Source organism: Scomber scombrus, chromosome 11, assembly GCF_963691925.1.
Source record: "Scomber scombrus chromosome 11, fScoSco1.1, whole genome shotgun sequence".
NCBI classification, from domain to species: Eukaryota; Metazoa; Chordata; class Actinopteri; order Scombriformes; family Scombridae; genus Scomber; species Scomber scombrus.
The window spans coordinates 26,411,697-26,439,268 of NC_084980.1; the positions used below are offsets into that span (position 1 = coordinate 26,411,697).

The 27,572-nt window shown below is 39.1% G+C and overlaps 1 protein-coding gene across 1 annotated transcript in view; it reads left to right on the forward strand.

Moving 5' to 3' along the window:
* The window catches only part of LOC133990210 (collagen alpha-1(XI) chain-like), an 84,565-nt gene that overhangs the window by 21,785 nt on the left and 35,208 nt on the right, over positions 1-27,572 (forward strand). Inside the window, exons 6-32 of the mRNA XM_062428429.1 lie at positions 2,659-2,748; positions 2,959-3,057; positions 5,611-5,913; positions 7,044-7,109; positions 8,114-8,155; positions 8,541-8,603; positions 11,173-11,247; positions 11,946-12,029; positions 13,386-13,442; positions 14,125-14,178; positions 14,336-14,389; positions 14,743-14,796; positions 14,934-14,987; positions 15,744-15,797; positions 15,931-15,975; positions 16,790-16,843; positions 16,941-16,985; positions 19,689-19,742; positions 20,628-20,672; positions 21,054-21,107; positions 21,204-21,248; positions 22,158-22,211; positions 22,306-22,350; positions 23,254-23,307; positions 23,411-23,518; positions 24,900-24,953; positions 27,355-27,408. Coding sequence (XP_062284413.1) covers positions 2,659-2,748; positions 2,959-3,057; positions 5,611-5,913; positions 7,044-7,109; positions 8,114-8,155; positions 8,541-8,603; positions 11,173-11,247; positions 11,946-12,029; positions 13,386-13,442; positions 14,125-14,178; positions 14,336-14,389; positions 14,743-14,796; positions 14,934-14,987; positions 15,744-15,797; positions 15,931-15,975; positions 16,790-16,843; positions 16,941-16,985; positions 19,689-19,742; positions 20,628-20,672; positions 21,054-21,107; positions 21,204-21,248; positions 22,158-22,211; positions 22,306-22,350; positions 23,254-23,307; positions 23,411-23,518; positions 24,900-24,953; positions 27,355-27,408 — 1,860 coding nt within the window. The remainder of the gene's footprint in view (positions 1-2,658; positions 2,749-2,958; positions 3,058-5,610; positions 5,914-7,043; positions 7,110-8,113; positions 8,156-8,540; positions 8,604-11,172; positions 11,248-11,945; positions 12,030-13,385; positions 13,443-14,124; positions 14,179-14,335; positions 14,390-14,742; positions 14,797-14,933; positions 14,988-15,743; positions 15,798-15,930; positions 15,976-16,789; positions 16,844-16,940; positions 16,986-19,688; positions 19,743-20,627; positions 20,673-21,053; positions 21,108-21,203; positions 21,249-22,157; positions 22,212-22,305; positions 22,351-23,253; positions 23,308-23,410; positions 23,519-24,899; positions 24,954-27,354; positions 27,409-27,572) is intronic.

Consider the following 27,572-nt stretch of genomic DNA (forward strand, 5'->3'; position numbering starts at 1 on the left):
ATAACAAACACTTCCTCGAGGCATAAGTACTTTGACAGAGACAAGGCAGCTTCTACGGCAACTCTAATCTTGTCTCTTTCTTTACTCTTTGTTTTACTGATGGAAACATGCTGACATATCAAAACACATTTTAGAGTTTGAACTCATCCTCTGAAATTTGCATTTTATTGCCACCGGCTCCAAAACATCACTTGTAGCCTCTTTAGTCAAATCTTTCAATTGAAATACAGTGCTTTATGTCAGAGCCTCATTTTTCTTTTTCATTTTTTGTTACTTCGCTAGTTCAAACCTTTCAGTAGACTGACATTTTCCTTCAGTATTTCACTAAATAACTGATGAGCTCACACTGGAAACTTTTCCCTTTTCCCTGCCACGAAGTCTGAGCCCACTTTGGAGTGGCCCCGTGATTTATATCACTAACGAGTTCTGCAGGCTCTGCCCAGACTCCCAGGGAAATTTAAGCTTTTCCTTCCCCAGCTAGACTCCCAGTACCTGGAAAAGCAGACTTGAGATCCCTGATTCAAGACAAATCAGGAGCCGGACCCCTGTTTGAAAATATTGGCTGTACAGTGGGTACCAGTCCTGGAAAATATAGCTTCATCTTCTAGTTACTCTCAAGCGCCAAAACAAGGAGCTTGTCAATTCTAAACAGACAGTAGGGAGCATTTTGGTTTCATGAACATTGTAAATCTGGTTTACTCATTGTCAGTCCTTGTACAGTTATAACAGGAATGTTCTTCCTACATTCCAACCCAATATTTTGTCGAATTATTTACTTTCGGAGAATTGAAAATATTTCCTTCAGATTACATAAACTGCACCCCAGTTTGTTTCTAACTGATCGAGATCCCTAAATACGTATTTAACTAAACATCTACAACTTTTCAAAAGCATGGAGCGTGGTTTTGACCTTAGCGTCTGAAGATGCTCTTTGACCCGAAGCACGCCGCCTTGCAGTTGTCGGCCACATGTCCACAGCTGCGTTAAAAGAGGAAGAGAGAGTGATGCAGGAGGGGGCTTTTTTTATGAGCGCACTTCAGTATTTATGCCTTTCATCCAAATCTGTGGTGAAGACCTTCAGCGCAGCCAAGCACTTCGACACCATAAATCTTTACAAATCCTTCCTTCATTCCCTATATTTCTCTGTCTTTCTCCTTGACCCTTTCTTTCTCTCTGTTTCCCTCTCAGTCAGTCTCGCTGGTCTGGCCAGGGCTTCTCTTTTGAGTGACCTCTCTCTGGGCCACAGCCACTGAACGGAGGCCAGGCCAGCATTGCAGCAGGCCATGGAACTTGTATTATTTTTATGAGCTTAGCAGTTGTTCATGGGACTAATATTTATTCCTGTGCTGATCGAGCAATGCATATCATGGGCTGGTCTGTTAACTTAATCTGCCTCCCCACTATTTTGACAGTGGTCTGAGAACTTCCAGAAGAGAGGCTCACCAGGAGGAATTTTAAGTGTTTGACACAGGCCTTAGTGGTCAAATGGCGTAATAGTTGTGGGCAATGAACCAATAAATGCCACTTGGCATTAGTAATTTAAAGGAATAGATCCATATTTGGGAAAGTAAGAGTAAAATGAGAGGAATAATGACACTGTAATATCTCTCTATCAAGCTGGAGCCAGGAGGTGGCCCGCTTAGCTTTGACTCAAGCTTCTTATTTAGCTTAGAAATGAGAGTGGTATTGATCTTCTCATCCAACTCTGGGAAAGAAAGGGAAAAGAATATATTTTACAAAATGTAGAACTAATCTTTTAGGAGACCTTAAAGAAATAGGCTGATTGGGAAGACTCTAAAATTTTAAATAAAGGGATAAGTTGGCTGAATTGCATAATCAATATCGGTTGTGGGCAGTCCCCAACAAATGTCAATAGAGCTAATGGCTCTTGTTGAAAGCAACAAGGAGTATAAGCCTCAGGTTTATGTCATTGTGTAGTGTGACCTGTCATGTTGAACTTACTTCTGTAATATACATAAACCACAACATAATATTCAAAACAGACTATATTATAAGCTTGTGGACTGTTTTAGAAATTAACAGGAGACAACATGAGGCCGTACTGAGTCCCTACCATTTTTTTAAAACAACTATTTTACCCCCTGCTACTGATTTCTGTGTTTCCTACATGATCTACTAACCTGCAACACGTCAGGAAAACAGATTTCTGTTTTAATTGGCCCATTAATGACAGCTGCAGGCCATTGTTGGCATACAAAGTATGAAGTGGAGACATGTTTTCACTGGCATCACATTAACCCTCTCACATGTTGGAAGCAAACAAGACATCTCACTTGCTGTTTGCTTGGTTACAGACATGAACCTCTCATGGGGTCATTTGACACTCATAGGGTGAGGCTTGGAAGGGAAGCATCAAGGAACGCTGTATTCATCCATATTTAAATTGCTCATATGGATGTGATATTTTCCCCTTCATCATTTGATCATGTTATTTTTAAAATAGCATGACAACACATAATAATAATAACACATACTATTGTAATTATTTGATGGTTACATTTGGTTTAAACTGGTTTGAGGATGACATGCTCTTACATGCCATGTAAATAATGTACAATATGTCTCTGAGACATGGTGCTGCCTTATTTACATGATTGCACTGACTGACTGATTTCCCCCAATCCCTTTTCCTTACAGTACACTAACTATGATTATGGTGAGCCCTATGAATACAGTGAAGGAGGGGTAACCACTGACATTCCCCCAACTGAAGGAGCCAAGGCTGAGGTAACGCCTCTACTAATATAGTCATCATGGCTGTTGTCGTGAATAACACATGTACAAGCACGTGATTTCTTGTGGTCAACCTTTACGTCTTTCATTGTCTCTTTCTTAATATATCAAATATACCTAAAAATAGGTGCACCAAAAGTTGCTGAGGATAGAATGATATAACAACATTGAATAAATATTTACCTTTGTCTGCTCTGATTTCAGACAAATGTGGGTGGGGACTACTACACGGGTGAGTATGACTACACCACAGTGGATGGAAATCAGCCTGAAACCCCCACAGACAATGCGGGACAAGGCCAGGTAACACATATGCATATATATTTATTTTGCCAACATCATGACTTAGTTCTGTCTTCATTTTGGTCAACAGGAGAAATAATGAATCATTTGGCAAAAATGAGTTGATCCAATATGAAATAAGGGTCAAAACAGCCCATATCCAAACTGAAAATATACTCATGTATACAATGAAGGCGTCTTAAAGTTAGAAATTTGTAAAGATTTTGTCAGATTTTATGGTGGTATTTTATAACAAATATTTACAATAACCCAAATTTCTATGAAACAAAAGCTGTAGAGAATAAGAATTTAGTATTTTAATTAAGTATCATCTGTATTATGGTGAAATCAGAAGAGTTTAGATCAAACCATAGACTGTATATAAAGATGGACATAGCAAGTCTTAATGATACCTATTGGTTTGCATTGGAGACAGTTTGAATTGCTGCTTATGGTCAGTGCCATCTTTTCTGTTTGGGGCCAGGACCTTCCAAATAAGTAGAAAGAGGGAGAAATACGATCCACTACTTGTGCTAACTTTAGCTAACTAACATGACAGGTATATTTATCAAGTAACATTAAACGTACCGAAATACTGCAAAAATAGACTGAATAAGTGTGAGTCCTGGTTCTGGGCAGAGCAGCAGGTGAGCCAACTGTCAATCACCCACATGGAAGATATCAAAGCTAATATTTGTCTTTATATCGTATTAATAGAGAAATCATTTCCAAAATGATCTTCAGGGCTTAAATTGAGCAATTAAGATGATAATGACTTCTCGAAAAAATTACTGACTCAGTATTTCTAGAGAGAAGTTGATGCTTTTTGGATGGGAGTCTATTGGAGCCAGGGATTTTTTGGAGCCAGCACATAGCGGCCATCAGTGGCATTGCACCTTAAGAGACTTCCACATTGGCTTAAATTCCAAGCCGTGGTTGTTGCCACTTGGTTCAAAGCTGTCCCATGGCAAACACTTAAAATGATTTGTGCATCAGCTGACTTGGCCCTAACATCCAAATCCCTAGTTTTAAATTACTGTTTTGAAATTTTATCTGAATAGAATTATTTCAAAATCAAAATTGTGAAGCTTCACCACCAACAAAAACATATTTTTATGAACTTCATTGAAAGTTGAAACCCAATGTCTGACTTAGATAAAAGTGCTTTCCCCCCATCTTGATTTCCATGAGAAATCGAGTCCATCACATAGAGCCTGGATAAAAAACCGAAGCACGAAAACTTAAAAATTTAATGAACTGTAACCAATGGAAAATCAGTAGACAGACACATCCCCTATGTTTCTGCAATATCCTGAATTTGGCAGATCCTGTCCTAATTTGTGCTAAACCATCACATAAAACACAACATAATGAGGACCATTCGGGGGTTAAACTAAAACAATATGGCCGTATGCTTTGCCAAACAAATGTCTGCCGACTGAATTGTGATGTACCTTGAGGTGGACAATGCAGCTACACTCAGCTTGAGATATTATGTTCATTAAAAGAGACAGGCCAGAGGGCTACGCATGGAAACTAACTATATACCATCCCATGTTGGAACACTTGTCTGATTACTGAAGGCTTTAATGCACTGGACAACTTTTTAGACAATGACATAGTGTCATGCTGTCCATAGACCTGAAACCGGACAAGAAATGCTATTGACAGATGCTTTTAATTACAGTGTTTTGCAGTATTGTGTTTTCATTGAATAATTGAAGTCTTGTAATGATATAAAATAACTGCTCATTACACTAATGTAAATGTAATGTGTAATAAATAAGATTATTGATTATTTTTTTGCGAATGATTTAACAGTAAGAGAAAGAGAAATGGACTGGTGTTTTAAAAGTTGAGAGTTTAAACCCTTTATATATATAAAAAAAATTAAAAAAAATCCTGATTCATTACTTGTTTAGAACATGAAAGGACTTAAACAAAATCTTTAGCCTCTTATAAGTATGCTTAGATGTCTTGGATTATGATTTGATCCCATGAAGTGAAATTTACTTTTGTGTTTTGCAATGTGCTCAACTGCAAGAACAGGTTTTTTTTGGGGTGTTTTTGCTCTGTAAAGTACCCCACTAATCCTTGATATTGTCATCAGCATGAATATATTTTAGATACAATATTTTTCTATTTTGTCATGTAGTGCCATATTTAACTGTTAACCTTTTAAAAAACATAAATGCACTAATTGGAACATTCCATTAAAATGGTGCTTTGCAGAGAAACAAATGATAGCATACGATATTAATGTTAATAACAGTGCCTGTTGACGAAACAAATGTGGATTTTCACATATGTTGAGTTTAACGATGATGTCCCAAATTAGACATAACTATGTTGAATCTCTCTTAGGGACATTTCAACTCAGTTGGTGAACCAATAATGCTTTCCTTGTTAACCAAAGTGCTAAAGGCTAATGCTTTACTGTGAATCATGTCATAAAAAAACATGTGAATCATTGAAGCTGTTCACATGGTTTCATTTCACTAATAAAAACCTCCATGTTTCCTTCCCATCTTAACAACCCCTGCCGCCTCTTAATGATGCCTGGATTGATCGCAGAACTACGACGGGGAAATTGTGGATGATTACATCACCGGTGTGGAACAGGTTGGGGTGGACCCCACTGCTGCTGTGGATACTGCTGCCCCAGTGGACAACCAAGGGAAGGTGGATCCTGCCACAGATGCTTATGAGTTTAAGGAATACGACCTGAAGGAATACGACAACAAAGAGTTTGTAGAGAAGCCATATGATTATGATTATGGCGATTACGGCACCACTGAAGCCAAGCCTACATCTTTGACGTACGAGGAGGAGTTCGGTCCTGGTGTACCAGCAGAGACAGACTTCAGAGAGAGCAGTGTAAGTGGTGGAGTATGGAAATATGGACGTTAGGAATGTGGGAAAATGAAAAAGATGCTGGTGGTATTTTTTGATGGGGTGTTTGCGGTACCCGTTTTGTTTGTTGTTCCTAATGGTATGGAGTTATAGCTTTGAGCATTTTTACATGCACATGCAGCAAACATAAATACGCCAGCAAGTACAGACACACACCTTGTCTATCTAAGTCTCCTACAGATAAACAGATGTCGACCCAGCTGTCAGCACAGACACACCCTCCATAACCTCTTGACCCCAGTGACCTCTGCTATTCATTAAAGACAGCTTGTCCCTGGTTATCCCACCAATGATCTGTTCGGATTACCTGATGACAAACTAAGTCTTAGCAAATGTTTGTCATATCTAGACTATCTAAAACCAGACTGAAATATCTGCTGAGCCTGTGTCTGTAGTGGCTATTTTCCAGCTCCTTCCTTGCCTCAGGATCCAGATTCTCAGAGGCAGGAAGTGACATGGTCTCTGTCTGGAAGTTGGCTCGAGATCTGTCTGCCCTGGGTTAATCTCCACCGCTCTATTAGAACTCTCCGCAACCACAATCCCAGGACACTGCAGCCCTACTCCATGACTTTCCCAAGAAAGAGTTCCTCTTCTGGTCTAGAGTGTACAATCTAATGGGTTTTGGACACACTGCTTTAGGTGGTTTGTGAATTCTTCTCATGTGAAGTCATTGTATGGATAGTGTCAGGTAACGACCCCTGCATTTGTGCACAGTTGGGGTCTTTTTTTTTGCAGTTACTGGCTTAAAGGAAGCTTAATAAATAGGAGTCAGACCAAAGTCTAAATTATAGCTTCTTGCAAAATGATTCTTGTGGTTTATTTTTCCAACAGGCTGAAAAAAAATCAGCTTTTTGCCTTAGCTAACGAAATCCTTTTAAGCATGCAGAACATGAGTCAGCATTCTTTTCTTAAAAGTTTTGTTGGTATTTTAAGTAAATCAACCTCTATAAAAAGGGTTACACCCTCCAGAATAGGGCATCTGCTGCTCATTGGTCTCAATTTTTTTTTTGGCTTTCAAACCATGAATGCTCTGTCTTTATCATCGATTCCTATCACTATGTAAAAAGCTCTCCTGCTTTGTCTTATGTCCGTAGGTGACTGGAGGTCAGAGTTACCTGGGAGAAAAAGGAGAGAAGGGTGAACCTGCTGTCATTGAACCAGTGAGTGATGTATTTTGCTGCTCTCTGATCATAAAACTTACTGTTGAGTAGGAAGGCTTAACTTTCTTCCTACCTACCTATCTCTCTCTCTCTCTCTCTCTCTCTCTCTCTCTCTCTCTCTCTCTCTCTCTCTCTCTCTCTCTCTCTCTCTCTCTCTCTCTCTCTCTCTCTCTCTCTATCTATCTATCTATCTATCTATCTATCTATCTATCTATCTATCACTGCTTTCTAGATAGGTTGTCCGCTAGCTAGCCATCAGTCTGACATTTATTTGGTACATTTCAAAATGAATGTTGATTGGCTTTCTTGTCAACTAAAACTCTCCAACAGTTGTAAAGAATGATTTATATGAGCCCATAAAAATGCTAGATCAGATGATCTGCATATTTTCTGGGGAATATGTTTTCTTTTTTCTATTCTCTTGGACAGATACAGTAAAAAAAATAAACAGATCTCTCTCTTGTGAATATCATACACTATAAAACCGGGTGCTTTGATATCTATTTTTCAGTAGTTTATGTATCTTTATTTTGTGCTGTTTCAGTGTAACTTAATTTTAGCTTTTTTTTTATTCAACTGAAGCAATGACAACGAATCTATCCCTCCAGATGAGATGTAACTAGGTCTAATAGCCATAGACAAAACAACCACCATCTATACAAAATGCCCCAAAACATACGTTTTTTGGAAGAAAATTCTATACAATTTACCATTACAGGTTAAAATTGACTGAAATAGCAGCTTCAATTAACGTCTCTCCTCCCATACCATCACTGCCACCACAGCCCACCATCCAAATCTTTTTACCGCACACTCGCACACATTTTAGAATACTGTATCAGATAGCTGAGCTATTGTTAACCTCTTGCTTGTAGCTATAAGTAAACTCCTAAACCTCAAAACCACAGTACTCACTGGCTTTCATTTCATCCCCCTATTCTCCATTGCCTTTGGATTTACAGGCTGCCCTATAATGCTACTGTATCCACTTTTTCCTTTTTCAGGGGATGCTTATAGAAGGACCCCAAGGAGCCCCCGGCCAAGCAGTGAGTATCACGTTCTCCCGCACTCCTGTCTGCCTTCCACAGATGGAGAACAGCTAAAGAGGGAAAAAATGTCTTTATGGAAAGAGCGTCAACCCTGATCGCCAGTGAAGCTTGAGTTGGGAGAGACAGTGAAAGTGTGTATTTGTGCGTGAATGTGTGTACATCTGCGTCTGTCTGTGTGAGCACAAGAGAGAGTAAGAAGGGGGGTTGGGGGGTATTTTATTTTGAGGCTTATTTCTTTTTGAACCCATGTCTTTGCTTCTGTCTTTGTTGGCCTATGCATGTTAAGTATTGGATTGACTGACTGTGGTAGGAATGCTGGTTAGCAGTACTCTAGGATATAATATGTTATGCTGTACGTGTGTCTGTCTGTGTGTGGTTTCAGGGTCTTCCTGGTAACCCAGGTTTGCAGGGTTCCTCAGGTCCCACAGGAGATCCTGGTGAGAGGGTGAGTAAAGGCTGGCCTCATTTTAGAGCTGATTACAACTGTTTCTGAGAAGCTCTGTCACCCACTTTGTACTCATCATGCACATTAAAACTTTAATTATACCCCTAACAGCCAAATTAAAAAAAATTAAAAAAACATGTCTGCATCAATTTATTCCAATTCCAAATAAGTTGTATATCAACTAGAAAAAGCCATAGTTCACATTTTGTGGGCCATAATATATCGAAGTGCTAAGCCATCTTTAGCAATTCATCTTATTATTGAATTATAGGAGTCAGCATATATATAAACACCCCTGCATTTGTAATCCTGCTGTCTTCTCCTTTATTGGAAAGTTGTGAAGTACAGTTTCAATGCCATGGAATGGATACAACAATTGGACGCAGCTTGCTACTGCAGCAGGAGGGGGGGGGGGGAAGGGGGTTAGAAAGGAGGGGTGCAGGGAAATGAGATATGCCCATAAACTGTCAATATACCAACAAAGAAAAGTTCTGAGAAACAGCTGTGTTGGTATGCTACAGTATTTGTTCAAAGAGTTTGCTGTAAAATATGCAGATGCCTAAACTCTCCCAAACCCTTTTTCCCAGCACTGTGGGATTCCACTCATTTATTTGATTGATTTGATGACACAGAAAAAGTGCCGGTCCCCCTCCAGAAGGCTGGATCTCAGCTTGTTTTTCCCAAGTGTGGTGATTGCCCCCCCTCTCACCCCCCCCACCCGTCTTTCATCACCCGTTTAGCACATCAATTCTGTCTGTGGGGGTTAACCCTTGAATTGCTGACAAAAAATATACAAACAGTATGACCAGCAGAACTCGCTAGTACAAAAGGCTCATTGTTCAACAGGGTAAAAGTGATTAGAAAATATTTTGTTGGTCTAAAGTCTGTCTCCTCTCCGTTCATTTCCTCCCATGAGAAACTCTCTTGCGTAGGATGGACAGGGGGATTAAAAGTGACTTATTTCTGTAGTCTTGTGGTTTTCTGTTGTGCAGTGCCCGCCTGGACTCATTTTTTGATCGACTCATTTCTGTCATGATAACCGTCTGCCTCCTTTCCCCTAAAAACACCAGTTTTCCCAGCCGCAAAAGAGGCGTCATTAACACTAGATGCCGTTATGCTTACTGGAAATGCAATGCATGAAGAGTATTTACCACCTCTGGGTTAAGGCAGATCGCAACACATGGCATCAATTTGAGCCAGCAGTCTGACAATGCTTCACATGACAAGACTGCTAAATAGATCCTGGTTTCTCTGGAAACAGTGGGTACTACTTAGCCTAGATCTTTAAGATACATTTTTTTGTCTTTATTAAATCAAAATCTAGTCTCCGTTGTAATTTAACTGTCAATTCATTATTTAATGATTCAGTATAAACAATTTTTATGCAATCAGTTTGCTTTTTAAGTTTTAAGTTTTAAGTTTTAAGCCAGACTTCAGGGCATGGCTCAGATCTGTCACTTAATATCTCATCAATCATTGGATAGATGACCATGAAATCAGTCACGGTCCCCAGAGGATAAATCTTTATGACTTTGGTGACCCCCTGACTTTTCATCTGGTGCAACAAACACTTTAGTTCATGATAAAATGTATCTAAAACTAATGACCCAATTCTTCGTAGCCCAGGCTCTATTTTGAACTTAATACTAACATGCTAACACACTAAACGTTCCATACTAGTGTTAGCATGCTGATGTTAGCATTAAGCTGAAGGCCCAGGCTACAGATGACGATAGTAAAAAACAGCTGTGCCTGACAAATTACAGCCTAGACCGATGAAAGTTAAGCCAAATCTGACAACGTAGAGCCGAGTCTGACGAGCGTAGACTGAGACGATGTCCTTAAATAGCTACTGCAAAGCGAGTCCTTGTGCCAAATATTTTTTCCACATTTGTGGTAAGGATCTAAAAATATCGAAACTCTGTCTTCATTCATCCACCAATTTTATTTTCTGTGATGCAATAAGCGTCATAGCCTCACTCGGCTGTGGATTTTTTAAATCTTGTTATAAAGTCAGTACTTTCCTGAAGGCAATATTCCTGGGACAGCTTCTTTTCAGAAGCATTAGTTAGTAACTTGGAATGAGCAACAACAATGCAGACAGTAGCAAAGTACCCTCCCATTTAAATTATTATTATTATAGATAAAGATGGGTTTGCTACGTAGAAATTAGTTGCTCAGTCTCTGCGCTGGTTCTTGTGCTGTTATTTGTTAGTACAGTTATCAGGTGCTTTTTGTTCTTCCTCTTTTTAATTTGCACTGAACCTCCAGGGGATTATAGAGAAGCAAAATAAATATTATCTCGTGGGAAAATAAATGGCTTGCTTAGCCACATTTAATTAATTGTTCCTAGCAGAGCTATGTACTGGCATACAAGTCAGCAAAATGAGAGTTAATAATTTCCCTTAAAAATCCTATCAGTCCTTTAAAAAGCATTATTGTACTTAATGGGGATTCTGTTTATTGAGTGGCTGTTGACCTTACATGCCGGTCCTTATTGCATTATACATTCACTGAAAGACACAACACTCTCTCACTCTCTCTGTCTTTTTCTCAATTGTTTCTCCAGGGTCCTCCAGGACGTCCTGGAATTCCTGGTTCAGACGGTGTCCCTGGGCCTCCAGGTACCGTTCTGATGCTTCCAGTAAGTCAAGCCGCTTTCCACACGTCTTATTTCCATCACATACTATTCACTCTTCATCTCAAGCACTAGTCTATGAACTCACTTCATTTAGTAAAACTACCTCATAGCATCACCAGTAGGCCAAAGATCTCAACATTATTTTCTTTGGTTTACAAATCACTTACCTTGTAAATGTCAGCTGGTGCAATGGAGTGGAACCAGTGACTGAGGATTTGAAAGGCTTGGTGACACATATTTATACATGTGCGTGTGTTCGTGTGTGTGTGTGTGTGTGAGTGTGTGAGAGAGAGAGAGAGAGAGAGAGAGAGAGAGAGAGAAAGAAAGAGAGAGACAGAGAGAGAGAGAGAGAGAGAGAGACAGAGATGTGTGCGTGTGTGTGTGTGTGTGTCCGGTGTGTGTGTGTGTGTGTGTGTGAGAGAGAGAGAGAGAGCGACAGACAGAGAGAGCTGCCAGTGCTTGTATACCAGTATATGTTTGTGCAAATGTGTGTGTGTGTGTGTGTGTGTGTGTGTGTGTGTGTGTGTGTGTGTGTGTGTGTGTGTGTGTGTGTGTGTGTGTGTGTGTGTGTGTGAGCGCGTGTGGCATGGTGACAGCTTTACAGATTTAACACACTCACTTGGGGGGGACCATTAGACGTCTCACTCTGTAAAAAGTCAGTTTGTTTTTCATTATATTTCTTTTTGTTTTGCGGCTGACAGTTCCGTGCTGGCGGTGAGGCACACAAGGGACCTGTGGTTACAGCCCAAGAAGCTCAGGCTCAGGCAATCCTATCTCAGGCCAGGGTAAGTACCAACGTCTGTTTTTTTGCTATCTCTCTAGATTCAGATACTGTATAAAACCTCAACCTAATGCAGTTCAGATAGAAAAGTGAGCTCTTAATTGAGAGGGAATACTGTGATTAGAATATTTTTCTCTAGGGGGAAAAAAAGTTTTATAAAGGACTGTTTTTAAATTATCCAGAACCTGTAGTGAATAATAAATGAAGCAATCACTATTCACAAGTCCCGCTTATCCAATAAATTGTCTGATTCCCAAATATGGGTCCTACAGTCGAGTTGTGTCAGCTTACGTTGTATATAAAGCCACAGCAGATGTTCACACCCACTCAGTGATCCCGATAAGCATTGAACTGTTGAAAAATAGGTTGAATTATGCAGCTGTAAGCAAGGTGTGACCTATAGTGCGAACACATGGAGATCATTAAGTATAGGACAAACACTTCTTATTCACACATTCACAACACTCTATGGAGCTGGTGAGCTGCCAAAACTCTTGTTAAGTAACATCTAGAAAGCATTTGTCACCTTTCTATATTTTCTTTTATTCCTGAGGTTTGGCCTTAAAGGAAAGAAAAGGGGAAAAATGTCAAGACTTGTAATTCTTTTTAAATACAAAGTGAATAAGTGATACAAATTGCTGAAGTTATTCTTTTAGAGGTATTTGAAATCTGGAAGTGTTCACCAGTGCTTCTGTATTGATTTGTTTTCCTCATCCCTGCACCTTAACAACCACAATGCACATACGACATATGTCTTATTCAATATTAAGTGTGGTGTAAAGCATGAATTGCTTTCCTTTGAATTAGCAAATTCACCCATTCAGTAATCAGGCTGCAAATAAACTCCAGACAACGTTTTTGGCAGGACTACACTGTGGTCAACCATGAGTAGGAACAAAGACCAAAGTGGTAAACCGTGAACAAGAACAAAGTAAAGTTTGCACACTGTATGGTTTCATGCTGTCCAGAGATTCAATGGAGGGCGTTTTATTAGCCTTTGCTTTATTATTTGCAGAGCCCTTTTGGTATTAAGTCCAGTTGGTTTCATGACATTGTGTGAACTGAAGTATAACAAATCCCTGCTTTATTACAGGGACAAGATATAGCAATTTTTAAAATCCATACTGATTGTAAAAAATAAATAAAAATAAAGACAACGTATTAGGAAAAGTTTCTAACTATCAAAAGGTTTTTTTTTTCATCAGGAACACCAAGAACAGATGATTTAGAGATCATGTTAAAGTATGCAGCTGTGCAAAATATACATTCTTATTCCTTGTGCTCGGAGTACAAACATGTGGAAGTGTCAGCCCTGCTGGTGACCGGTGTTTTATGGGTTGTTTCTCTCTCTGATCCACAGCTCACTATGAGAGGTCCTCCAGGTCCAGCAGGCATGACAGGAAGATCTGGTCCTGTGGTGGGTATCTTTCAAACACTTCAATCACAATCACAGACATACACACACCATTGATCCTCTTGCTGTCCATTCATTTCACAGTTAATAAAAACCACATCAGGTATTAGTATTAGTGCTTCTTCCTCTTAAAACATCTATTGTACATGCATGTGCACTCACTCACACATCGCCCTCTGCCCTATCTTTCTGTGAGGAAATTTGATTTTGTACCATCAATACCTGATATGAAAATTGAATATAAAAAAATGATTTAAAAAAAAAAACAAACCTTAATCAAATACAAATACTTTTATAACACATTACAGGTTATTTGTTATAGTTACATGATAATCTCACACACACTGTATTATTGTGTCTTGTCTCAGCATGTCTTGTACACAGCCAAGGCTTTATTCCTTTCTCAAACAACACATGAATGTTACACCAATCCTGTATTTCTTGGATGGGGGGAGGGGGGGGGGATTTTTAGACTCATGGAAAGATGCTCCAGGAGGTCTCGCTGTTCTATATTTATGATCCAAGTTTGAAATCTTACATTATGTGTGTTTAGATTTGCATTAGGTTTGTAGTCCAACCTAGATTATACTGGTTTCCCTGCCAAAAGATGGGATGACAAAATATTTGGCTTCAGTAAAGACATATTCATTCACTCTGTGTGTCTTTTGTTGATATTTTTCAATAGGGAGGTCCTGGTGCTAATGGACTTAAAGGTGACAGTGGGGACTCTGGACCACAGGTGAGAAGTGTCAATATATTGAATAAAGTTGAACATTTTTAACTTTAATACATCACAACATAAACAGTCAAACGGTAACATGAATAATGTTTTAATGTTCATTGTTCATTTTTTTTTTTGTTAATTCAAACATGAAACATTAATGTTTTTTCCATAGGGACCCAGAGGTCTTCAGGGACCAAATGGCCCCCCAGGAAAAGCAGGAAAGAGGGTAAGAGTACTTTGAAATTGGGTCCAACCAGGAAATGTTATACTCTTAAATGTTATTTATGATTCATCACTAATATTTCAGGCTAATAAGAATGCAAGGATCAATGCTTCGGTGCCCAAAGGCAGGCGCCTGTCTAGTTTCAAACATGGCCCAATTTCAAATAAGTCAGCTGCACCCAATAATCGTCTCTCTGTGTTGTGTAAATTCGTAAAGTCATGTTTATTTAACTATAAACCAGTTAGAAAGATGATAGCATTGTCCCTGTGTTTATTCTGCACAACCATGCAAGATAATTAAATCTTTTTCTAATGTGATTTCCATGTAGCTTGACATGATTTTCATGTGTCCTCCAGGGTCGTAATGGAGCTGATGGTGCTCGAGGAATGCCAGGAGAGGCAGGGTCCAAGGTAAAGTACTCATCATGTTATCTGGAAAACCTGTGTCTGTGTGCTGCATTTGATAAGTTTATTGTGATGCCCTGTGTTGGAAAAAATGACACCTGCCATATTGACTAATAAACCAAACTGTTACTGTGCTGTTTCAGGGCGACAGAGGTTTTGACGGCCTCCCTGGTCTTCCTGGAGAGAAAGGACACAGAGTAAGTATGCAGAGAGAACATTTTTAGGTTTCTATCAGGGTTTTTGGAAACTATCAGGGTCAGAGGACCAACAACATCATTAAAGACTGCTATCTGTTTCCAAAAATAAGAACCTACTGTACAATCTCTCATATTTCTAGCCGCAAATACTCTTAGATCACAGTCCTTGCTGCAGCATCAGGGCTGATTGGTAGTTCAAAGGCCACCTCCCATCTGTCTCATGTACGTGTGTTGACAGATATGAATTCTAAACCAGTGGAACTCATTAGGGCATTTGACGCAGTTACAAGAGGTGGGACCGACTCCAGACCCACTCGGGCTGCCTTTAACCAGGCCTGAAGGAGTGCTGAGCTTGGTGTTTGTGGAATTTGGGCCTGCGTAGAGAGTCAGAATGGAGAGGACAGAGATCACAGAGGGGTATTTCGAGACAGGCTTTCATTCCTTATCCTATACTGAGTAATTACAGGGCCACCAGAGGTAGGCAAATCCTTATAGGGAACTATATATAGGGAAACCATGTAGGTCCGTGCCAATTGTGGTGACCATGCTTAGATTAAAGGCAGTTTTGTTGCCCTCTTTTAAACATCTACTCTTTATGTTTCCTGAATTTTTGACCCATACCATATATTTTTTTCATAAAGTAAAAATTTGCTTTTTTTCCCTCACTTAGCTGCAGGGTTCAAGATTATGGACTGTAGAGTGGCTGCCACTCCCTCTCTTTGTTAATATGTCTTTTCTGTGATATTTCCTCTCCAGGGAGAAATTGGCTCTCAAGGTCCTCCAGGACCTCCAGGAGAGGATGGCCAGAGAGTAAGTAGTACCCCAGTTCTAAAATATACTCCCCTGTTCTCAGCAGCCTTCAAAAATATTCTGCATTCCTGAATAATCCAAGCTTTCTCATTCTATCCCAGTAACTCACTCTTTATTTTTTTTTGTCACAAAGGGTGAAGACGGCCAGGTTGGACAGAGAGGTGTGGCTGGAGAGAGTGTAAGTGAATTTATTGTCATCTGTTGACATAGTGAGACAGGATTGTTTAAAGTACAGATTATAGAGCATCATGGCATAGATAAGAATAAAATGCATATATTAACTATATGTTGCTCCTTTACTGCTACAGCCCCCCCCCCCCACACACACACACACAACGACACACACACACACTTCAAGATTCATTTCGGCAATTACCTAAATGAACACGCCCTCCTCTCTTCTTGCAACTGTAACAACATTCCTGTCTGCAAGGACCATTGCATTTGTAATATGACTGTGCCAAGTCAGTATGGCTCTGAATACTAGAACAGAAAATAAGACTGGGAAATTTGTTTTTCTGTCATTACCCATGAGAAACTGCCATAATCTGCCTGTTTCAGTTCAAACGGACCATAAAGTTGCATGAGAAATGATTTGCTCCCTGTCATTCCCAAAACAACATTGTCCAGTTGGAGAAATTGTTGCACAGCATTTCATCATATATACAGTCTTTGAGATGAAAGAGCAAAGCAACTGCTCTGATTGAGAGTCCGTGACTCTCAACTTAGATGTTGAGATAAGAAACAACTTCCATGCTCATTCCCTGAATTGCACCTGCCCTTACCATATCTGACCACTTGAGGTCAGCATTTTACATACCCCAGTCTCACCAGTCTTTTCAGTGCAATTAATTGAAAGTATATTATGTGTTTGTTATTTCTTTCCTATTTTTAAATACAACACACATTTTCAGACAGATTACAGTTTGGCTATATGTTTAAGCAGTTTTTTAAATTAACTTCCTCAACATCATGATTTTCTTCATCTACAGGGTCCTAGAGGTTTGCTTGGCCCAAGAGGGTCTGCAGGTACAGCAGGACAGCGTGTATGTACATCTCCCATATCACTTAATGCTCATACTACTCCTAATGTTCATTCTCCATGAAATAACAACTTTCTTTGTGGAATTCTGATCCTTGTAGGGCCTTACTGGACTTGATGGGCAAGCTGGTCCTAAAGGAAACATGGTGAGACATAAGTTTTTTATGTGTTTATGTTTGTATATATTAAGCTTGAGAGACAATTACATTAAATCCAAACATTTGTCACGACCACCTAATATATTCAGTGTTATCTTGCCTGCCTGTGGCAGATTGTTGGTCAGTGAGCTTTAACACCTGTGCAACATGACAAGAATGGAGTACATCATTTATATGCTGATTAAAGATGGTAGTAGATGGCAGGGTGTCTTATCACAGATTGCATACCTTTTCCATAAACTACAAAGCCTGCTTAGGGAAGAGGCCATGATGAAGATGCCTTCAGCTGTAGTAAGGGATGAAACAGAAAAGCCTGTGTGTGCATGGTCCCATCATGCATTCAGCTTTCCGGAGGATCCCAGTGGGAGCGTTGAATAAGGGTAACAGATGATTGGTCAAGACAGCTAAATAAGCCCACACATTGTCTGTGGTCACTGAGTCACTGAGCTGCAGAAACAAACAGCTGTTTAAAGGACACGGAACAATAGAAATGTGGTTGTGCTTTTTATTCATTTCAGTTCAGTATTGATCTCAATGTATTGTAAAAATCAAGGCGTAACACTTAAAGGGAAATGTTCTTGCTGTTGATATGATAATTTCTTAAAACTATGTCAGCTATGTTGTAGAAATATACACTTATATTTGAAACTGGTGCCTTTTGACAAGAGAAAACTGAGAAAAAGACTGCTTCTAGTCCAATCTGTTACTGATGGTTTGTTTATGGTGACTGGTTAGCAGAGACAAAGTACTATGTCGTGTTTTTCCTCACCGATTCTGGGTATACCGTACTGGTGTGCAAGGAGTCAGTTTTGTGGATCATGGCAAACTTACCAACAGTTGCATGTTGCCAGTGTAGTCAAAAGAACTTCACATTCTGCCCTTTTCATTTCATCTTGGATTGGGAAACAATTGTAGATAATGATGTGAAAAACTGCAAGCAAACACTGTTTCTTTTACTCATTTTGGACACTGAGAAACCAGAACCTAAGTGCTCAAGCTGAATGCAGCCAAATAAGTTGAAAAACACAGTTACTGTTGTGCTGCTCTGTATTCAGAACTGGCAAAGTCTGATATAATATTCTTTTAGAAAACAAAGTCAGGTTGCAGCAGGGTGGAGTTTTCTGTTCTGTCTCCATTCTCTCTAATGATCCTCAATGCTGCAAAGCCTACAGCGCCCTTCTTGTGGCTCCTGCTCATCCCGTGGTCACTTTCTCCTCCACTCTGTGTTGTGTCTGAATCCACAGTACTATATTTGACTCCAGCATCATATTATAAAGCGAATTTGTTTGTTTTTTAGATTTAGCTTTTCTGTTCTGAAGATCTGAGGCTCAAAATTCTTTGGTTCGCTGTTGGCTGAATCGTGGAGAAACTCAGCCGCTGAAGTTTGTGTGTCAGGATGCAGCTGTACTGTTGCTCCAGTGTTTGCCTTCTTCACTACACTCGGTTGTGTCTGATCCCACGACACGATATTCAGCCTCGTATCATGACACTAGTTTTCTCCAAATATGCTGCTGATATTAGAGTACAGTATTACAGTATTTAGAAGTATGATATTTAGTAGACAGTTTTGGGAGACCCACCTTTGACCATCCTTGTAGTTCTACTTTGCCCCCAACTACACCACTGTAAACATCAAATGATGGCATTGGTGATTGAAGAAAAACAGGTTTTTCAGCTGCACCCCAGAGACAGAGACAACATCTGCAACAACTGCAGGCATTTTTACACTATATCCCTAACATGGACAGCTAGACATAAGGCTGGAAATCTGCAAAATGGTCCTTTAAGTGTCCACAGTAGTTATTATGCTCATACAAGCCTTTAACCTATGGATGTTTTTAAGATATCTTTAAGGAGTGAAGAACCCAAATGTGTTTAATTGACTTCATTTGACCCTCAGATGAATGCCCGGCTTTGCATTTTGCACTCGGGGCTCTGCTAACAATCCCGACCAGACAACCCAAAATGCTGTGAATCAGGCATTTATTTTGTGTTTGTTGTAACAGCTGGAGCAGACCCCTTCCCAGAGGTCTTGTCTGTTTTTGTATGAGTTTGGTTTGTGACACACTAAATCTCAGCAGGATACAAAACAACCCACCATTCCTGTTAGCTTTATATGTCTTAATCCATACCCAGATGGCTCTTTAGCCCCATAGAGCGTATTTAGAGGAAGCTGTATTTTATAGCCAAACTTTGACCAATTACCAGATTTTAGGATGATTGAAACTAAAGATAACTTTCCATAATTCAGTACCAAAAAACTGACATTTCTGCTTCATTGGTCAGTGTATCACATTTCTCCCCAACTTTTGCACTTAATTGTTTCACATTCTTGACACATGTTGGATATATGGATATACTTTTACCAATTTATTGAGCAACAGTCCAGGTCACCCAAAGCTCTTTTAATGTTTAATTTGTTTAAAAATAATTCTTAACATCATTTCCATTGGAACAAAAAAAAAGTAGCACCTAATTGCTTTGTAAGTTTTGCCATTTTTTGCCATTTTACATGAATTAAATGTGTTTTTTAATGTATTCGTTAAAATGTATCAGGTTTCTTTGGCAGTGTTGTTTGTTATTGTTTTCAGGGTACACATTAAATTATTACTACAGAATGAATAGAAAGGAATCAATTGCAGCCACTGGAAATATTAATTGCATCATCTTCTTTTTCTTTGTTATGTACAGGGTCCACAAGGAGAGCCAGGGCCTCCTGGGCAACAGGGTATGCCTGGTCCACATGTGAGTTTCTTTCCTTTCTTTTCTCTGTCTGTCTCTGTGTAGCAATCCCCTGTTTTCTAACCATGTCTGATCCCTGTGTTTCTGTTTCTCTGTCTCAAATTCTGCTATTTTGCTCTTTCTTCATCTTTCTTCTTCTTTTTACTCCCTGCCTCAATCTGTCCTTTTCATGCTCCATCATCCTTGCCATATCCATTATGCAACCAAACTTTAAACTTGGATAATATTGACAAAGAAAAAATATCTTTTCTGTTCTGCTGAGATGAGACACATTGTATGCATTTGATAGTGCTTAACCTGATTACATTGTCCAGTTGGTGGCACAGTAAAACATATTCCATTTTGATCTCATCTTTAATACAAAACAGTACACCCAATTTTGTAGCCAGGGCTAAATGACCATTGCCAGGTAAGATTTTCAGTCCTGCTGACGCTCACAGCCTGGACAGGATGGCGTCATTCCCCTGGAAAGTATTAGTAGGAACCTATCCTGATGGTATACAGGTTGAATAAATAACTTGTTCATTTTAGTTATACCTGGCTAAAGGCAAAAGGCATTGGCATGTAGAAAAAAATTTTCTACATTTCTGTTTTTTATTTTTTTTATTCCTCATGAGATTAAAGTGTGTGACTGAATGAACAAATCTAAGCAATCAGTGTGAAGTGGCTATGATATAATAATAATGACTAGAATTGTAGAGGGGATAAGATGAAGACATTACAAAATAAGCAAATCACTAATACAGTACACCACAAAAATTAGATGTAGACCTTCCCAAAATTGATTTAACAGGAGCTCTTTTTCTCCCAAATGTACTATTTAATGTCATATGAATATTTTGTGGGATAAGTCCTGAACTAAATTTGGCTATCTCCATTGTCTTTCAGGGTCTTGTTGGTCCTCAAGGTCCAATCGGGCCTCCTGGTGAAAAAGTAAGTATGGAGGGAACACAGTCACCTCTTGAGTGCTCCCACACACTACTCTGCTGCCCCGATAAGTGAATGTTTCAGTGAAGACCTCATAAGTGATTCTGCAGATACACTGCTGTCTAAGCTATATGTAAGCCTTTACTAGCCCGTCTGCATGGCAATGAAGCCAAGGGATGGACACACATGGTCATAAACACACACATCAAATACATAATCTATGACTGTGCCTGCATAAACACTTAGTCTGTCCCAGTGAAAATATTCCATTCGAGATTTTATGAATAGTTTGTAATATTTAAAGCAGATGAACTTTTGGCAATCTTAATATGTCCATGTATGTATCAGTCTACATATACCTATTTAACCATTGTTATCTTTATGTAGGGACCTCATGGTAAACAAGGTTTGGCTGGCCTCTCTGGTGCTGATGGCCCTCCTGTAAGTAACACACCTTTTTAAATTTCATGTCAATCAGTCAAAAATGGCAATATGATCAGCTGTTTATAAACTGAATCTCTCCGACTGATTTTATAGGGTCACCCAGGCAAAGAAGGTCCTGCAGGCGAGAAAGGAGCAGCTGTAAGTATCATGTTGTATGTTAATCATCTTGGATTTTGAAGTGAAGCATCCAATAATAGAAGTTGTCAAAGATTCAAATTGCGTTAATTATTATGCACAAGGAAAATGTTGGGTCAGGTCAGGCGCTTTTTGAAAATACGTTAATTTAGCATTTGTTTAGCCTCCTTAGGGTGCCAGAAGGGAATTTAGATATCATCAGGTAAATTGTCTAAACAATGGTTGGCATACACATTCTTTCCTTTGAGTCACTTTGTTGTCCTCTGTGTAAAGCTACAATGACCTGGCACCAATATAAATATAAATGTAAAGTATTTGGAAATTACCGTTTTTATAGTCGGTATAGACTTTTTAAATATTGGCTCGTGTGCAGTGCAGACAATTTATAGCAGTTAGTTTATTTACAGACATGGTAATTGTGAAGTTAATAGATACTTATTGCAATCAGACAATTATTTGTTTTAGACCTTAACTAACTCTGACCCAATTTAGCTGCAAATATTTTAGATTTCAATTTAATCCATCTGTTGTTTTATTGCATCATTCCTCCCTGTTGAGTTATTTTTTTTAAAAGACACTACAGGCTTAGATCAAGCAACGTCAAACTGAAGGGTTAAGTCATTTAGTTTGTTAAAATAATAATGTCTAGATTCAAGTACAGTGGGTTTTGAGTTGGCTTGTTTATTTACTACTGTATTGCATTTGTCCAGTATTTGATCTAATTGTGTTTATCTTTTCTTGTCTTATGTTATCCCTGTTTCCAATATGTCTTTGAGGGGTCATTGTGGAATGAAATTAATTCAATCAATGGAAATATCTCCGAAGAATGTTATCTAATACAGCAGAAATGTTGTTAAGACCGTTGCATACTGATAGTCACTTAAACAATCACATGACACTTTCTTTTTTCAGGGTCCCTCTGGTCCTATGGGATCCATCGGCTACCCTGGGCCTCGCGGTGTGAAAGTGAGCACTATCTTAGTCATGAAGCACAATACTGCTATAATACATTTCCATTTTCCCTGAATTGTATCCTGACTCTATTCTCCACTCTTTCCAGGGTGCTGAGGGAATCAGAGGCCTTAAAGGTGGCAAAGGAGAAAAGGTAAACACCTTTCCAGTCTACTCCTCTTCCTCAACATGGTTGACAGATGTCATTTCTCTAAAAATGGACCATCAGAGTTGTAATTCCTTCTCAAATGAGGTTTCTTTTGAATCCAAAAAGTGGAAAACTATTAAAGGCCCATCAGTTTGGCAGTTAAGTCCTCATGCCACTGAGCTGTAATGGAGTATGGAACATTAAACTAGAATGAGGCTGTTTGTGGGGCAATTTCAGTGGGGATTGATCTGTTGCCATTGTCGTTTTGGATTGCTGAGCTTTCCTGTTGGTACTTCAGTACCACTTAGTAGGTTTTCCACTCAACTGTCAAGAATCTGAGGGTCTTCGGGGATTACCTGAAAATACTGAACATGTTAAAATTACTTTGTTACTTATGTCTTATAAGAAATCCTGTGCGAAATGTATTCACTAATCCCAAGGTAACATGTTAGGATATATGCTGATCATAATTAATTCTATAAATGACCAAGATATAGTAAAATAAGTCAGAAAATGGCATAAGTATATTTATATAATGTGTAGAGAACACAGCTGTCAAAAACCATTGATAGCAGGACCTTGGGAGAGACTGCAACCTGCATTCTGGATTTGAACCACCAGATGTCAGTAGACTAACACACAAAGAAAGACAGACAGCAACCTAACTTCCAAACTGCTTTCTGCAAAGTTTCATTTAAGTGGCCACTAGGTGGCAGTATTAATATTTCCTGAGGACCCTTTAAACTTCAGCCAACAGTGAAACTTCCATGCTAAACTTTCACTATGATTTTGTTATATAACTGATCAATCAATATTACTGCTTGCTTTTTGATATGAACTTTTTTACTGGAAGTTCTGTCCCTGTGATCCTGGATAAAAAACTTTTTTTTAAATCTCTGTCATCTTCAGGGAGAGGATGGATTCCCTGGCTTCAAAGGTGACATGGGTCTAAAGGGCGACAAGGTGAGTCATCATCTTGAAAGAGAATACTGATATATGCAGCTGAAGAAAGTGTTAGGGTAGTAAATAAAACAACAAGGGTTTCATCTGTTTACTTTGCATCTAGGGTGAGTTTGGAGTACTGGGAGTCAGAGGAGAGGACGGCCCTGAGGGCCCCAAGGGCAAGTCTGGACCCAACGGAGAAGCCGGTCCCATGGGATCAGCTGGAGAGAAGGTAAATAATCAATATCACCAAAAACTGAATTGTAAGAAGTGGATTCTACTTTTGATTAATGTGTTCTATTGTCTTACTCAAGTTCAAGTTTAATTGTGTATATAGTAGAATAATTGTATGCAGATACGATTTAGTGTGCTTTACATTGATTAAAGGTTAAACACACATAAATACACATGTATAAATAGATGCAGGAATACAATGCCTGATTCTGGGCTCTGGCTGGATTAAAAACCAGACCAGGAGCATGGCTTCTCTTTAAGAGATGTCCAATTGCAGATGTCTTTAATGAAATGAACTGGAAAGACACAGGCCTGTAGTTTTGTAGCTGTCCTGATCATCTTGAAGTTTAGATTTTCTCCACCTCCTCTCAACTCTACAACAGCCCAATTTTAAATTGGCTTATGTTGCCAACATTTCTGCACAGTGCTTTGATCTCTGAGTATGTTGGTTTGCAGCGCTGCTATAATATTTATACTCTCACAAATTAGCATTAAAGGTTACAACAAGACCTTTGCAGTTCAAATTAAACGATGGAGATATAGCTGACCTCTCTGAATAGAAATTATGAATGCTTCAGTCGAATTTTAATTTGATATCTTGTTTTTGTGTTAGACAGATAACCTTGGATCAACATTTTTTGTGGTTACAATTAGCTTACATTGTAAAAAATGTAGTAATGGTCCAATAAGAAATGTTTTAATATCAGTGATTATACATATGATTTGCTGCAAAAGATTAGAAATCTTGTCACAGGGGAGACTTGAGGAATATTACTAGCAGATCTAAAGTTGGTTATTTCATGCATTTTAATAACACGGAAATCATCATTTGAAACACAGTTGAAGTAATCTCACTTGCTGTACGTGCAGCTTGTCATTCAATTCCATTTTCAACACATTTATTGCTGTATCAATAACACATTTCACATTTTGCTGACACCTTCATCCTGAGTTGCTTACAATGAATTGTTGTATTATAAGAAGTTAAAAGTTGCAAGAGAGTATTAGATTCATACTCAAATCAGGTTATGATGTTTGACCTGACCTGCCACAGAAAGGTGTCTTAATATGTCCATGAATGTATCTATATACATATATCTGTAGCACAGTAGACCGTTACATCAGATTGAGTGTACTTCTTAATGACCATACACCATGTAAAACAACCGAAATGGATCAAAGTGAATTCAAAAAAAGATGATGTCATGTTCATTAACAGGGTATTACAATATATCCCAAACCAGAAGCCAAACTTTATGGTTATAACTTTATTGCTTTTTTTGCAGTGCTGTGAATTTTACTGCAGTCTCAAACAAGGTCTCTGGTGACACAATGAGAATTCAACATCTTTGTTATGTTTCTCTTTTCTCCTTTTTTAGGGAAAACTTGGAGTCCCTGGATTGCCTGGATACCCTGGAAGACAAGGTCCCAAGGTATTTGATGAATGTAATAATGTATTCTTCTGATCAATGCACTCAGATGTCAGAAATCAGGGCCAGCTGTGGCTGTTCAGGTCAAGGGTAATTCAGCAGAGGAGAAGTTTTCCCACAATCTATTTGTTTGCTTACTACACTGCTTTATCATTATGCATAACATTATCTGCATGTGTGTACATACAGTGTGTTAACTGTATATTTGTAATGATTTTCTCATTGACTTCATGACCTTCTATTCATGTCTGTCTGTCTACTGATTTGCTGACTAACACTTGCACCAACAAACACAAACCCAAGCAGACTTTGACTGTACTCACACCACAACTCTTATAGGACACCTAAGTGGCACGGTCACCTACCGGAGTCATCATCTGTCCTTACTCCTTAAACTCAGCCGCTTCTAGTCAGCATCTAACATTCACACATTCCTCGCACTGTAGAGCTGACCACTGTGCAACAGCTCCACTATCAAGATGTGCTGCTGCAGCTGGTTCCACTCTGCTGCTGTCAGCACTGACAGCTTGGCACTGATATGATGGGTCAGATACACCTACTCTCACAACATCCCGATAGGCAACTCTCCTGCTCTGTGTGGTAATGTCAGCAGGATCTGAGTCGAGCGTGGCCCACAAATTAATAAGCGACCTGCACCAAATTACACAAGTCAAAGAGACACAAATTAAATGAGATGAGAGTCGCAATTCCAATCTGTTTATCCCAGTAATTTGTAAGCAACTCTTTCACAGTGAATTAACTGGAGATTTCTCTTTTGAATAAAACTTTTCACAAGTGGAATCAGTGTTATAAATGTGTAGTAAAAGTATGCAGTACTAGCAAGAACAAGAACGCTCTTTTGCTTATACTCATAAATAATTTTAAGGCTGCCCACAGATGTTCCCAGTGGAGTCCAGGATCAAATCATTTTTAGACTCTATATGCTTCAAAAAGCTGTTTTTTGGAAAGACAATAAAGACATCCTGGCTTTCACGCTGTATAAACAGAGCCAAAGTTTCCTTTCAATTGTCTGTATTCGAAGAGTTTTCTCCTCTTAAAAAAGCTGAAGATATCCGACATTCAAAATACATGAGACCCCCTCTAAGTTAAAACAAAGTATGAAGCCACCCACGGTAACATATATTGAGGATTATTTGATGTATCAAATTCTATATAATGTTAACGATGCTGTATTTATATTTGACACAAACTTAATATACCTTTTTTTCTGAAATGGATTCGCTAATCAACTGCTTTTTACTGTGTGTTAAAGTATTTGAAATATCATTTTAAAAAGCCCATTATCACATTGTACAGTAGTTTTCAGAAGTAGGTTGAGGGTCAAAGTCCTGGCCTGTTTGCTACTGTTATCCCCCCTCGATCAGCCTGTATATGAGTCTCCACTGGCTGTGTTTTTTGGCTGCTGCACCCCATCACTCTCTGTTAACAGCTTTCCCACACTTGTTAATTCTGGATGCCATTTGCAAAAGCTTCAGTGGACTGTCTTATCTCTGTGGTGCAAGTCAGGCTTGTCCAGTACCAGCTCTCCTTTCAGTTTACCATAACTGCACCTCTGTGAAAAACAAATTAAGCAGCATAGATCTTCCTTCCTGCTGTCTCCACAATGTTGGGCTGTTTACCTCTTGCAATTCTGCCCACGCTGCCTTGTTGTGGTGCCCTTGCTTATACTGCACAGTATTATCCACAATATACATATGCATGTGGACAGTAATGAGCACTATAGATGTGCATTGCATCACATAGTGTTTTTAACACCCAGACATGCACATGACCTTGCTGTGCATCTGAGACAAATAAATGTTTGACTTAAATGGTTTAAATAGATATTTATCCTACCTAATGCTGCATAAAGTGAGGCTGTATTGGTAAGCTGCTTGGTACTTTTTTCATCCAACAGTGATTGCCCTTCTAGTATTTGTTTGACTGGCACCATCACCACTATCAGAGGGCACAGCCTGAGAAAGCCCAATAACTAAATTGCTGATGGTTATCAAAGGGGATCTGCTGTTTCCTCTTCCTTTGTTTTTATTTGCTCCCACTACCTTTTTTTTATCTTCCTATTTCGCTTCTTAACTGTGCTAACAATATAACAGCACCTCTGTGTGTCCATTGTCAGAAAGTCTCTTAAGTGGTGAGGAGGAGGAGGAGACTTTCCCTTTAGGCTCCTTTGATGCTTATTTATTTATGTGGATCCAAAAAATTATAAACTGTTGCACTATGATAACAATCTGCTGGATAGTGTGGAATTATTTTCTATGTAAGAAATTCACAGTTTCTCCGTTAATTGCTAATTGTTAGTGGACAGAAACTATGGTTTTACTCTTATGTCTTTCCCATCCCTGCCTCTCTCTATCTCACACTTTTTTCTCTACTTACCTTTCAGGGCTCCAATGGCTTCAATGGATTCCCTGGGGCGAATGGCGAGAAGGGGACAAGGGTGAGCTACAAACTTCATTATTTTACCTCCTATTAAAGACATTACACTGAGTCACTGAGGGGCTTCCATATAGGGGACTGACTGTTGAAATGTAAGAGTTCTGAAATACAGGATGGTCAGAGGATGGCCTATAGTCTATAGTAGCAGTCACACAATGTAACTAA